This window comes from Orycteropus afer, unplaced genomic scaffold (genome assembly GCF_000298275.1).
Source record: "Orycteropus afer afer isolate SDZICR_OR568_19922 unplaced genomic scaffold, OryAfe1.0 scaffold00039, whole genome shotgun sequence".
NCBI lineage: Eukaryota > Metazoa > Chordata > Mammalia > Tubulidentata > Orycteropodidae > Orycteropus > Orycteropus afer.
This window is the reverse complement of record NW_006921626.1, coordinates 12,282,164-12,297,211: the sequence shown is the minus strand read 5'-3', so window position 1 is coordinate 12,297,211 and position 15,048 is coordinate 12,282,164. Positions and strand designations below refer to the sequence as shown.

At 38.2% G+C, this 15,048-nt stretch overlaps 1 protein-coding gene across 1 annotated transcript in view; it reads right to left on the bottom strand.

The window, feature by feature from the left end:
• DNAH14 (dynein axonemal heavy chain 14) overlaps positions 1–15,048 on the bottom strand; it is a 792,430-nt gene that overhangs the window by 145,594 nt on the left and 631,788 nt on the right. Inside the window, exons 66-68 of the mRNA XM_042780425.1 lie at positions 10,308–10,538; positions 9,901–10,022; positions 2,012–2,256 (exon numbers count right to left, since the gene is read on the bottom strand). Coding sequence (XP_042636359.1) covers positions 2,012–2,256; positions 9,901–10,022; positions 10,308–10,538 — 598 coding nt within the window. The remainder of the gene's footprint in view (positions 1–2,011; positions 2,257–9,900; positions 10,023–10,307; positions 10,539–15,048) is intronic.

Here is a 15,048-nt window from a genome sequence, read left to right as displayed (position 1 = left end):
AGCCATCGTGCACAGTCCTCAGTGCAGTCCCTGGCTAGCAGGGTGATTTTTAGGTTAATTCTTAATTCCTACCACCACAGGAATCTGTGAGAGCACTGTCTCTTTAAATATCCAAAATAGTCAAGCTGCTTTTTAAACCTACAAAATGGCGGTGCCTTCCGGACCGGCAAAAGTCCACAACTCAGCCCACCTTTCTCTTCACCTTCTTCATTTGTTCCCCAGCCACTGTGCAGTCCGTGCAGTCCCTGGCTAGTAGGGTGATTTTTGGGTTAATTCTTAGGTCCTACCACCACTAGCAGTAGAAACTATTTGCTGCTTACCACAAGAAACGTTTAAGAAACACAGATTTTAGACAACTAAATATACCTAGCCCACCACTGTCAAGATGATTCTGATTCTTTGCAACCCTACAAGACAGAGTAGAAATGCCCAATAGGGTTTCCAAGACTTTAATCTTTATGGAAGCAGACCACTATGTCTTTCTCCCACGGAGTGACTGGTGGGTGCAAACTGCCAGCCATTCAATTAGCAGCTGAGTGCTTTAATCACTGCACCACAAGGGCACCTAACTAACTCTAGAGAAACATAAATTCCTGAAGTACACTGATACACCTCCCCCTAACTCAACTATGATAAAATGCACATTAAGTCATTAAGACTATCAAAAGCTGAGAGTTCCGGCAAGATGGCGGACTAGGCACAAGGACTGCACAGACGCTCTTCAACAAAGAAAAGGGAAACCAATTAACACAGACACAGAAGATAATCTTGGACCCCTGAGCCTTGAAGGGAAGGATACAAAAGTGGACTAAACCCCAACTAGCAGAAGAATTTGTGTGAAAATACCAAGAAAGGAGACACATGGAGCTGCAGTCTGGCAGCGGACTGAGCGACCCTGACGGCACAGAGGACACGGCTTGGAGATTCCTGAGTGGTGGTTGTTGTTGTTGTTATGTGCCGTTGAGTCGGCCCCGACTCATAGCGACCCCTCCTTGGGTTTTCGAGGCAGTATTACTACGGAAGTAGGATTGCCCAACCCTCCTCGGCAGCTCCATGTGTCTCCTTGTGCCTAGTCTGCCATCTTGCCGGAACTCTCAGCTTTTGATAGTCTTAATGACTTAATGTGCATTTTATCACAGTTGAGTTAGGGGGAGGTGTATCAGTGTACTTCAGGAATTTATGTTTCTCTAGAGTTAGTTAGGTGCCCTTGTGGTGCAGTGATTAAAGCACTCAGCTTCTAATTGAATGGCTGGCAGTTTGCACCCACCAGTCACTCCGTGGGAGAAAGACATAGTGGTCTGCTTCCATAAAGATTAAAGTCTTGGAAACCCTATTGGGCATTTCTACTCTGTCTTGTAGGGTTGCAAAGAATCAGAATCAACTTGACAGTGGTGGGCTAGGTATATTTAGTTGTCTAAAATCTGTGTTTCTTAAACATTTCTTGTGGTAAGCAGCAAATAGTTTCTACTGCTATTTTAATAAACATTAAAACATTTAACAGCATATTTTAAGTTTATCAATCAATAGATTGTGCCCTATTATAAGCTCTTTCAGTTACTAATACTTGGGGAAAGTCTAATCTATCAGTCTCTGAAATATAACTTTATCTATCTCTATATCTATATCTATGTCTATCTATATATGTACTTTATACATATATATATATGCCTATCTATCTATCTATATCTATCTATCTATCTATCTATCTATCTATCTATCTATATCTTGTACCTGAAGTAGAAGTATAGAGCCTGTAAGATTTATACTGACTGTGCTGGCAAATGTTCCATGACATGATGAGCTTAAGCAAAGACAGAAACTGAGGAGCATAAAAACGTACAATATTTTACTTTTAGACATGGAGAGAATCACCTATACTAATTAATCATCTGGTGGATATGGAGGTCTGTATTGTTGGTACCAGTCCAGAATGTTTCCTTATAAACTTTTTATTCTCTCCTTTTCAAACATATGCACAGATCTCTTAACATTATTTGGTATCTTGACTTACCTTGTGTTTTCTGCAACAAATTTAATGTTTTTTCCTCCAGTTCTTCGAGAGTTATAGTGTCGAGGGAAATATTCTCCAGCAACTTGAAACGTTGATTTTCTAAATGAGGGACTTCATGCATTACTACAGTAGACAAGAGTTGATCTTGTAAACCTTGGAATGTTACTGTAAAGTTGATCATGGTAACAAAGTTATGAACTGATGGAAGAAAATGAGGGTTGGCTATTTCTGTAGATATGTATAACCTAAAACATGAGAAAGGCACTGGTTACTCAAAGACTGTACAGGGAAAAAAAATAAAACTAATTTGTTTAATAATGGAAAATTTATTTTTCCTGGAAAACAGAATTAATTTTTAAAGATATCCACATTTTTACACAAAGTACATTCTTAATTTGTACTACATAAATATATTTTCTTTTTAAGACTTTACAAAATACAACCATAAATTATGCTTGTGTATACTTGGCTGAAGCATAAGGATAAAGAAAAATGCTAAATAGTAGGTGTTTTGACTAGCTAGTAGATCATTGCCAATTCTATGGTTTATATTCTGAGTGAGAAGCCAGTCAGATGGAAGGATGTGAGAAGACGAGTGACATGATCTTTTTAAACCGGGAATCTCTAGCTACTATCTTGAGAAAAGTCTAGGGGTAGCTGGTCAAATATGGAAGCAGGAGACTGGTTAAAAGTGAGAGACAATGGTGGCTTGGAGCAGGGTGGTGCCACTGAGGGTGGTGAGGATCTTGTTTAATAATATTCATTAATTTAATAATATTAATTTTAAAAAATTGCCATCAAGTAGACTCCAATCATGGTTACCACATGGATATCACAGTGGAACTGTGCTCCATTGGGTTTTCAATGGCTGCTGTTTTGGAAGTAGATCTCTAGGACTTTCTTCTGAGGCACTTTTGGATGGACTTGAAACTTCAACCTTCCTGTTAAGAGTGAGGAAGTTAACTGTTTGCACCATCCAGGGATCCCTTAGTCCTCATGTTGTTGTTGTTAGCTGCCTTCAAATTGACTCAAAGAGACTTCACATACAATAGAACCAAACACTACCTGGTGCTGCATCATCACAACCACTGGTGTGGACTAAAGTTCATTGTTGCAACTTTTGTGCTAATCTATTTCACCAAGGGTCTCTGTCACTCTCCTTGGCTGTCTACTTCTCCAAACGTAATGTCTTCCTTTAGTGCATGGTCTATCCTATGTCCAAAGCCAGTGAAAACATATGAATAGCAGTGAATCACTGTCTGATATATTACTGGAAAACTTGATGAATAGCCCTGAAACAGTGCCAAATACAGGGTTGGAAGATGAGCCCCACAGTTGGAAGGCACTCAAAATATGACTGGGGAAGAGCTGATTCCTCATAGTAGAGTTGACCTTAATGATGGAGATGGAGTAAAGCTTTGGGGATTTCCATTTGCTGATGTGACATGACTCAAAATGGGAAGAAATAGCTGCAAACATCCATTAATAATTAGAACATAGAATGTATGAGGTATGAATCTAGGAAAATAGGAAATTGTCAAAAATGAAATGGAACACATAAAGATCAATATCCTAGACATTAGTGAGCTGAAATGGAGTGGCTTTGGTCATTTTGAACCAGACAACCATATAATCTACTATTCTGGGAAAGGCAAATTGAAGAGGAATAGCATGGCATTCATTGTCACAGAAAAATGTTTAAAGATCTGTCCTGAAGTATAATGCTGTCAGTGACAGGATAATATCCATATGCCTACAAGGAAGAATAAGAGCTCTGGTAGCACAGTGCCTAAGCAATTTGACTCCTAACCAGAAGTCTGGTGGTTCAAACCCACCAGCCACTCCTAGGAAGGAAAACTGGGCAATCTACTTCCATAGAGATATTTTGTTGGAAACCCAAGGAGAGTTGTTATGAATCAGAACCAACTCAAAAGCAAGCTTTTACAAGAAAAAACAGTTAATATTACTATTAATCAAATTTATGCACCAACTACTAAACCCAAAGATGAGGAAATTGAAGATTTTTACCAACTTCTGCAGTTTGAAATTGATGAAACATTCGATCAAGATGTGCTGATTATTACTGGTGACTGGAATGCAAAAGTTGGAAATAAAGAAGAATCACCAGCAGTTGGAAAATATGGCCTTGGTGATAGAAATGATTCTGGACACCACATGATAGAGTGTTGCAAGATCAATAACTTACTCATTGCAAATACTTTTTTCAACAACACAAACAACGGCTATCCACGTAGACTTTGCCAGATGGAATACACAGGAATCAGATCAACTACATCTGTGGAAAGAGACAATGGAAAAGGTCAATATCTTCAGCAAAAACAAAGCCAGGAGCTGACTGTGGAACAGACTATCAACTGCTCATATGCAAGTTCAAGTTGAAGCTGAAGAAAACTAAAACAAATCCATGAGAGCCAAAATATGACTGTGATTATATCCTACTTGAGTTTAGAGACCATCTAAAGAATAGATTTGATGCATTGAACACCAGTGACTGAAAGCCAGATGAATTGTAGGATGCCATCAAGAACATCATCCATGAAGAAAACAAAAGGTCATTAAAAAGACAGGAAAGGAAGAAAAGACCAAAGTGGATGTCAGAAGAGACTCTGAAACTTGCCCTTGAATGGAGAGTAGCTAAAGCAAATGGAAGAATTGACAAGATAAAAGAGCTAAACAGAAGATTTCAAAAAGCAGCTTGAGAAGACAAAGTAAAATATTATGATTAAGTGTGCAAAGATCTGGAGTTAGAACACCAAAAGGGAAGAACACATTTGGTATTTCTCAAGCTGAAAGAACTGAAGAAAAAAATGCAAGCCAAGAGTTGCAATATTGAAAGATTCTATGGGCAAAATATTGAATGATGCAGGAAACATCAAGAGAAGATGGAAGAAAACACAGAGTCACTGTACCAAAAAGAATTTGTCAATATTCTTCCATTTCAGAATGAGGCATATGATCAAGAACAATTGAAGGAAGAAATCAAAGCTGCACTGAAGGCATTGCTGAAAAACAAAACTCCAGGAAATAACAGAATACCCATGGAGATGTTTCAACAAACAGGTGCCGTGCTGGAGGCACTTACTTGTGCCATGCCAAAAAATTCAAAAGACAGCTACAGCCAACTGACTCAAAAAGATCCATATTTGTACCCATTCCAAAGAAAGATGATCCCACAGAATGTGGAAAGTATTGAACAATATCATTAATATCACATGCAAGTACAATCTTACTGAAGATAATTCAAAAATGGTTGGAGCAATATATAGACAGAGAGCTTCTAGAGGTAGAAGGAGTCTCTCTGACTGCTGGCTGGATTCAGAAGTGGATGTGGAATGAGGGATATCATTGCTGATATCAGATGGATCTTGGCCGAAAGCAAAGAATACTAGAAAGATGTTTACTTGCTTTTTATTGACTATGCAAAAGCATTTGATTATGTGGATCATCACAAATTATGGCTGACATTGAGAAGAATGAGAATTCTGGAACACTTAATTGTGCTCATGAGGAGCCTGTACATGGAGGCTGTCATTTGAACAGAACAAGGAGCTACTGCATGGTTTAAAATCAGAAAAGGAGTGCGTCAGGGTTGTATCCTTTTACCATACTTATTCAATTTGTATGCTGAGGAAATAATCCAAGAAGCTGTACTATATAAAGAAGAACGTGACACCAAATTAGAGGAAAACTCATTAACAACCTGCAATATGAGATGACACAACCTTGCTTGCTGAAAGTGAAGAAGCCTTGAAGCACTTACTGATGAAGATTAAAGACTACAGTCTGCAGTATGGATTACACGTCAACATAAAGAAAACAAAAATCCTCACAACTGGAACAATAAACAGCATCATGATAAATGGAGAAAAGATTGAAGTTGTCAAAGATTTCATATCACCTGGTTCCACAATCAACACCAATGGAAGCAGGAGTCAAGAAATCAGAAGATGTATTGCACTGGACAAATTTGCTGCAAAAGAATTCTTTCAAGCGCTGAAGAGCAAAGATGTCACTTTGAAGACTAAGGTGTGTCATACTCATGCCATGGTGTTTTCAATTGTCTCATGTGCATGTGAAAGCTGGACAAGGAATAAGGAAGACTGAAGAAGAGATGATGCTTCTGAGTTATGGTGTTGGTGAAGAATACTGAAAATACCATGGACAGCCAGAAGAATTAACAGGTCTGTCCTGGAAGAAGTGCAGCCGGAATGCTCCTTGGAAGCAAGAATAGCCAGACTTTATTTCACCTACTTTGGTCATTGAGGTGTAGTAAATTATACGATGTGGCTTTTCTAGCCATGAAAACCAAAAAAGCAAACTCACTGCTGTCGAGTCAATTGCAGCTCATAGTGAGCCCTCCTTGGGTTTCTGAGGCAGTATCTCTATGGAAGTCGATTGCCCAATCTTCCTTCCAAGGAGTGGCTGGTGGGTTTGAACCAGCAGTCTTCTAGTTAGCAGTCAAATGCCTTAGGCACTACGCCACCAGAACTCTGGTGGAATTTGCTGTGAGCAACTGCATAGTTCTGATTGTTAAAGTTATCCACCTGGCGCATTTCTGTTGGGAGCAGCAGGAAGTAATTTTCTGGGAAGTTTGCTCTCTCTCAGGTGTGTAGAACTCTGATGTTGGGATTGGTTGGTTTTGATCACTTTGCCAGGCTCAAAAGGAGCCCTTCTAGAGGCAGAAGGAGTCTCTCTGACTGCCAGCTGAGAGAAACGTGCTGCTGAAAGAGATGCACTGCTGAGAGAGTCTGAGACAGATGGCCGGCTGCTGAGTGAGACAGCCAGCTGAGAGAGGTTGAGTGTGTTCCTGAACTTGAATTATAGCCTGTTGCTTCCCTAATAAACCCCATAATCTGTGAGTTCTGTGTGGTCACTGCTGTGAATTATTGAACCCAGCAGAGATGTGGTTGGTGCCACAGGAGGAACGGTTGGTGCTGAGGTTGGTAAGAGGGCTGGAGGGTGGCAGCATGTCTGGCCTCATAAGAAAAGCCTTGGGCTGCTTATGGTGATTCTGTCCTTCTCCTGTGTAGTTAGAGGAGGTCAGAAGATGCTGCTTCCCTACCCCTTTTGCAGTCATGTTGTCAGAAGGGACCATTCCCTGGAGAAGGATATCATGCTTGGTAAAGTGGAGGGTCAGTGAAAAAGGGGAAGGCCCTCAGCGAAATGGATTGATGCAGTGGCTGCAGTGATGGGGCCGTGTATAGCAAGGATTATGAGGCTGGTGCATGATCGGCCAGTGTTTCATTCTGTTGCACATAGGGTCACTATGAGTCAGAGCCAACTCGATGGCACCTAACAACAACAACAACACCACATCCAAAGCAAGCAAATTGGACCATGTTCTGTTGTGATTCATAAGGGTTTTCATTGGCTAATTTTTGGAAGTAAATCATCAGGCCTTTCTTCCTACTTTGTCTTTGTCTGTAAGCTCTGTCTGTAAGTGATCCTACTGGTATTTGAAATACCATTGGTATAGCTTTCAGCATGTAAGCCCATACTGTATGACAAACTGTTAGTCCTCATTGCAACCCAATAAAGCAGGGAGTATTCCTCACTCTCAAATAAGTTGCCAGTATCACATGGCCAGAAAGTGAAAGTGTTGGGGATCTGTCACCAAGTCTACCCTCTAAAACAATGCCCTCCACGGTCTCCTCAAACAACACTATTTCAAATAGGAGAACCAGGTTGTCAGTGCAGGCGAATGTAACTTCATTAGCATTTCTAGAGATGATGTTTAATCAACGATATTGTATTCAGTGAGAAAAAAGAATGGGTTAATATGGCATTTCCCAACATGTATTTTGTAGAATACTATTTTCTGGAGAGGGCTCATTGACTAATAGAGATTTTTTTTTTTTTCCATGATCATTGATACGTTTATTTTTCTTTCTTTCTTTCTTTTTATTAGGTGAAGATTTACAGAGTAAATTCACTTTTCATACAGCAGTTCACATATACTTTGTCTCATGTCATTGACCAAAATTTACAATGCAGCAGCTCCCCTCCCACTTCCTCCCCATAGTTACCTCCTCCCAGTGTCCATCCCTTCATACTCTTCTGCACCCTGAGCTATCTCCCTGTGCATAAGCAGCCCTTCCTTCTCCCATGATTGTTCTCTCCAGGGCATGTGTCTACTTGAGGTAAATGTTTAACTCACATGCCTGTACTTTGTTTGGCTGGAAACCACAGTTGTGGGTTCAATTCCAGACCTGAAGGGCAGCCAGGGGCCATAGTCTCAGTGGTTACACCAGGCTCTATTGGACCAGCAAACCTGGTCCCCCCCTTCTTTTTTTTTTTTTTTTGCCTCCAAATGATTTTGAGTTTTGTTCCACATTGTTCTCCCTCTCTATGCAGGATCTCCTACATCCCTTCCAAGTGGATGGCAGTGGTAGCTGGGCACCATCTAGTTCTTCTGGTCTCATAGTTGTATAGGTTGCAGATTGGATGGTGTACCAGTCACTAGGACTGATTGTTTCCATTAATTTTGATTTTCTTCTTTCTTCTTGACGAGGAAAGACCCATTGTTGCATCTAGATGGCAGCTTCCTAGCTTTTAAGGTCCCAGTCACTACTCGCCAAAGTAGTAGGTGGAACAATGTTTTATATAGTATGTTATGCCAATTGAGCTTGACGTCCCCTGCGACTATGGTCCCAAGCCCACAGGATCAACTACTCAGTCCCTCTGGGTAGTTGGCTGTGACCAAGCAATGACCATAACCTTGCCCCTTGTCAGCTCTACTATACACCTGGGAGTTCTGATCATTCACATGAACTTAGGCCCATTGTCTGCCAACCCTATATATGATCTTGGATACACTCTCCATTTAGACATACCTAATTGTTTAGCTTGTTCACCTATCTATCCGTCCCTATTCCCATGTTTGCTTTCACTGACAACGACTAATAGAGTTTTGAAGGCCATCAAAGAACCCTGTTTTACTTTGTTTAACCCAGGGCTTTTAAAAACCATGGGATTCATTTTCTGAGTGACACCAATTAAATCCCTGGAAATGATGCTTGGAGGAACACACTTTGGAGCATGCTTTATGGAGGCTGGAAGACAGAATTCTAAGAAGTAATAATCTGATGAGAGACTCAGTAGCTTTGTCCAGGGGAAAATATACACTGGGCAACAGATTTAAGAGTCAAGACCCCTTGGTAAACAGTAGATCTGTAAGACTCTTTGTGAAAAACTACATGCAATGGGCTGGGACCTAATTGCCCTTGCTGATCACCTGCTCACCCAGCAATCCTCTGATTATGAATGGATTTTCTCTTGGCCCTTCCCATAGGCAGAGATGTACATGACCAGACAAGTCAAATGTCTTATTTTTTTGGGAATGGTATCTTGGTGGTAATTAAATTGGACTATAGAATGGTACTTTATGAAGTTGGCTGGTGGGATTCAGTTTCTAGGCAACCTGTTACTCCTGGGAATACGGATACAATGTTTTTATCTCCCCAGGCTTTTCACTCTCTGGTATCAAACATGATTTTTTTTTTTTTTTTAAAGCAGCAGAAACTCCTACCCTGTCCCTACCCTACCAATAAAATGTTAGGCAAACAGAGCAATCAGAATTTCTCTGGATAAACTGGGGCCAGGGCTTCCTGCCTGAAGAGTCTTCAAGCAACTTATAACGATTCATGGGTCACAGGCTGAGAAATACTGGCTTGCAGTGAACTGATAAATAACAATTTTGTTCTCTAGTCTGTATACTGATGACTGTGACAAACAAAATACCCAAAAGAACATTCAAAATGCAATCTGACTTTCTCCTAGAGGCACGAGTGTAGACTGCATTTGAGTACAGGACTGAAATACTGGGCATTCAATGTTGTCTTACTCAATATGAATGTGAGAAACATTACCTAAATTTGGAATTGTATTCAGTCTCAGAATCATCAATCCTTATGAAATACTGTCCTCTTTTCTTATAGATATCCTTCTTCAAAATTGCTTTTAAACTTAGAGGTAATGTTTCAGGGAGATTCTGAAAAACCCAATAGATAACAAAATTTAAAAATTACCTCACCACTAATAAGGTGCAATTGAAAAGACATAGCATTGTGAAAATTTAAATCTTATTACAAATCTGGACACCAGTTCAAGGTAGCTCTGAGAGAACTTAACATGAAAACTCACTTCACTTACTTACTTATTATTGTCCTGGCAAAAGTTACCTGTCGCTTAAAATTCTTACTCTTTATACTGAGCACGCATAACATTATGTGTGAGCTGCACGGAATTAGGGAGTTAGGTCATATTGTCTGAATACCTGCAACAGGATACTCCCTCCTGTTTTCATAGCATTTTCAATTTTTTTGATGTAATTGCTGTCCTTGATGGAGAGTTCCTGCAGTCTGGACCCTTCCATCTGACGGATCCAGCTGTGTGCTTGCTTATGGGGGTCGATCAGCAAGGGCCACTGATGGCCATTCTTGATCAAGATGGCATTTTCTGCTGAATATTGACCAAGAGGCAGCCCCTGATTATGCCACTGGCGGATCTGGAGTGAAAACATTAGTATGTTTACTATTTCATAAGCTTCATCACAATGTTTAGTATTCTATTAGATACTTTGGAAAATCAAATAGTTTCTCAAACAACTAAGGAAGTTAACAATTTAAAAGAATCTGAATACAGAATTTTTGGTAAAGTGTGCAATCATTTACTAAATTACACTCTTCTGTTCATCAGACAGAACATTTGAAAGGCTTGTTACAACAAAGATACTATGAGAGACAGAAAATAAAAGACAGAGTACCTGTTTACAAGAATCTTGACTCTTATGGAAGGAGTAAAGCACACATACATCATACATGAAAACATGAAATAATAATAGAGAATTACACAAATATAATAGCTACTCTATTGAGCATCTATCACTGGCTGAGCACTTACATACATTATCTATTTACATTAGTCTAACAGCCCCTCATGTCTCAGTTGGAGGAAAGGAGAATAAAAGAAGTAAGTTCATACTATGGTCATACTATCAGAATAAGGGGCAGAGGTAGGGATTGATTCAGAAGCTAACTCCAATCCTGATAAACTTTTGACTCCTTACATGGCCTCTTTTGGCCTGCTGCTTCTTCCTCATGCCAGTATCAGAAGTTTGGGAGAAAAGGGCCAGGAAGACCCGTGGATATCAGAGAAGGAACAGGACACCAGGGAGCACTCCAGCAAAAGGGATCAGGGGCCTCTCCAGGAGACGCCATTGGATACGTTTTAGTTTTAGACAGAGGAAAAAGTTTTATGTTTAAGCCTATGAGGCACTTCATGTTATCAAATTTAACATGAGAGAAAATGTGAAAGATGATGATGAACTTTGGAAAGTACAAAAAATTCTGTTGGTTGGAGTAAAGATTGCAGGTAAGTACAGGCAAAGGAGACAGGAGTCGTTGTGGTAAGAGAAATATACTTCGAACCTAATAATAAATCAATTATTCTTTCAAAATGCTGATCAATCTCCTATTTTCATGGTTTTCTTTGTTGTCTCATCACCTAAATATACATCCCCAAATACTATAGTCTAGCTTTGCTTTTTTTTTTTTTTTTTTACTTTAGATAATTGAAATATTACAGTATATTCTCCTTTGTATCTCGTTTATTCATGTTCCTGTGTAGCTGTATTAATTCATTCTCATTGATGTAGAAAATTCCATTTTATTACTATATCAAGATTTATTTATCCATTCTACTGTTGAGGGCACTTAGATTGTTTTCAGGTTTTGGCTATTATGAATAACAATGAAAAATTTTTTATATATGCTTATTGATTCACTTATGCATGCATTTTTTTTCTTGTGATTGTGATTTGAGTGAAAGTTTACAGAGCACGTAAGTTTTCTATTTAACAGTTCATACACATTTTGTTTCAAGTCATTGACTACAATCCCCACAACATACCATCACTCATCCCACTTCCTCCCTGTGTTTTCCATTTCCATTCTTTCTTCTTTCCTAACCCTCTTACCTTCTGAACTTTGCCCTTGGGTAAATGCTGTGTTTTTTGATCTTGAATGGTTGATTCTTCTAAGGAGTGTATACCTCCCTAGTGTTATTGTTCACCTTATAGACCTATCTATTGTTTGGCTGAAAATTGACCCACAGGTTGAGTTCAGTTCCAGGCCTTAGTCATAAGTGCCATAGGATTGGGGATTTTACCCGTCTCCATCCAAATAGTAAGCTTGGTGTTTTGTGTGTGTGTGTGTGTGTGTGTGAGATTTTGAGTTTTGTCCCATTATGTATGAATTTCCATTGGGTAAAAACCTAGGAGTGGAAATTTTGAGTGACAGGATATGTATAGTTTTAAATATTAATACCACAGTATTCTAAAATGATTATAGCATTTTACATTCTTATCAGCAATTTATGAGGTTTCCATTATTCCATATCACTCCTAACTCTTGATATTGTCAGTCTTTTAAATGTTAGTGCTATCTGAAAGATGTATATAATTTTGATTTTAATTTGCATTTCCCTAATGAACGATGAAACTAGGCATCTTTTCCTATGTTTATTGGCCATTTGGACATTCTCTTTTGTGAGTTGCCTATTCAAGGCTCTTGCTCATTTATCTACTGGATTGTGTATCTTGCTTATTGATTTGTAGTCATTCTTTCCACATTTTGGACAGGGTCCTTTGTTCAATATATGTATTGCAAATATTTTCTCTTACTTTTTGACTCATCTTTATATTCTCTTAATGGTGTCTTTTGATGAACAGAAGTTTTAAATTTTAATGTATTCCAATTTATCATTTATTTTTCATTTGTTTAAGAAATCTCTTCTTAACACATTCGCCCAAATTATGTTTTATAATTTTGTTTTTTACATTTAGGTCCACAATTCAGATACAATTGAATTTTCATCAAGTTTTTTTTTTTTTTTTTTCCTTTCTTTTTGTTCCTTATGGATATCTGATTACCTAGCACCATTTGATGAAAAGATGAAACATTCCCCACTACATTGCAGTATCACTTTTGCCATAAAACAAATTCTTGTGTATGTTTGAGTCTATTTCTAGGCCCTCAGTTCTGCTCCATTGGTCTGGTTGTTTATTCTTGCTTTAGCATATACACACATATAAAAAATACAACTATCCTAATTACTGTGGCTTTAAAGTACATCTTGATATTCGATATAGAATTTCTCTCACTTAGCTCTTCATCAACATAGTCTTGGCTATTTTGGCTCTTTGCATTTTCATATAACTTTTAGGATCAGTTTGTCAGCTTATACACACACACACACACATGCACACATTAACAGGTTGGGATTATACTGGATCTATAGATCAATTTGGAAAGAACTGGCAACTTTAGAATATTGAGTTTTCCAATTCATGAACATGGTGTTCACTTACTTAGGTGTTCACTTATTTAGGTGACTTAAAACTTATCATTGGCTCTCTGGTGGTGATTTGGTAAGGCCTTCCGCTGCTGACCGGAAGTTTGGTGGTTTGAACATACAGTTGTTCCATTGGAGAAAGATTAGCAGTCTGCTCCCATAAAGATTTACAGCCTCAGAAACCCTATGGGGGTGCTTAGGAGTCAGAATTGACTTGATGGCAGTGGGTTTGGTTTTTCAAAAAAATTTATCATAATGCTATTTTATAATTTTATTTATCTAAATCTTGTATATCTTTGATAGATTTATTTTGATGCCACAACAAAGAGTATTTAAAAGTATTTCACAACATGTTTGTTGCTGGTGTAGAGAAATGCAATTGGTTTTATATACTAACTTTAATTCCAGTAATTATGCCATTTTTCAAAAAAATTCTCATAATGTGTCTACAGATGCTTTTGGATTTTCTAAGTACATAATATATTACCTGAAAATAATTATATTTTTCTTTTCCAATACTACTGTCTTTTCCAGTGGAGATGGAAGACAGACACCGCTGTCATCTTTCCAATTTCAAAAGAAAATCTTTCATCAATGCATCATGTTTTTCAACTTTGATATCTTCTTTGACCTATGGTTAGTTTAGAAGTATATTTCCAAATTTCCAGAAATATAAGAATGTTCAAACTAGCTTTAATTATTGACTTCTAGCTTAATAGCATTTTGGTCAGGTAATATGCTCTGTGGTTTCAGTCTTTTAACATTTATTGAAACTTGATTTGTTGCTTATTAATAATAAATCCTGGAAATGTTCTCTATGTGCTTGGATAGAATGTGTAAGCTGCATGTCTAGACTGCAATGTTCCATATGCCCATTAAGTTCATTTGTTGATCATTTTTAAAAAATTTTCTCTCTTCTTACTAATTTTTATCTGCTTGTTCTCTGAGTTATAGTTAACTATAACTATATAACTATAACTATGAGTTATAGTTAAAATTTTTCACTCTGACTAGATTTGCCTATTTTTCTTATGGTTCTTTTAATGTTTGCTTTACCCAGCTGTCCTTTTGCTGTACTATGACAGCTTGCAAATTGGTACAATGCTGCAAGCTAAACCACTGCTATTTCAAGTACCAGCAGTGTCACCCATGGTGGGCTGATTTTAGCTGAGGTTTCAAATTAAGATAAACTAGGGAGAATGTCCTGGTGATTTACTTCCAAATATAACCCAGTGAAAACCTATGGGTCACAAGAGAACATTGTCCAACTGACTGCTTTGGACATGTCATCAAAAGTGATCAATTGCTAGAGGAGGGCATCAAGTTTGTTGAAGTAGAGGACCAGGAAGGGTGGGGGAGACCCTCAGTGAGATGAACTGGCACAGTGATAGACAGACATGCCAGTAATTGAGAGGATGACATAGAACTGGGCAACATTTCATTCTGTTACACTTAAGATTGTCATGAGTTGGAGTAAAGTCAACAGCAGCTATCTATCTATCTACCTACCCAACTATCTATCTTATCTAATCTATCTATCTACCAACCTATCAGTTGAAACAAATTTAGAATTGTTGCAGAGTCTTGGAGAAATGAACCAATTCTTATTGTAAAGTGAACTTACTTGATTTCTTTCCTTAAATTTTATTTTTTATTTTTTTTTT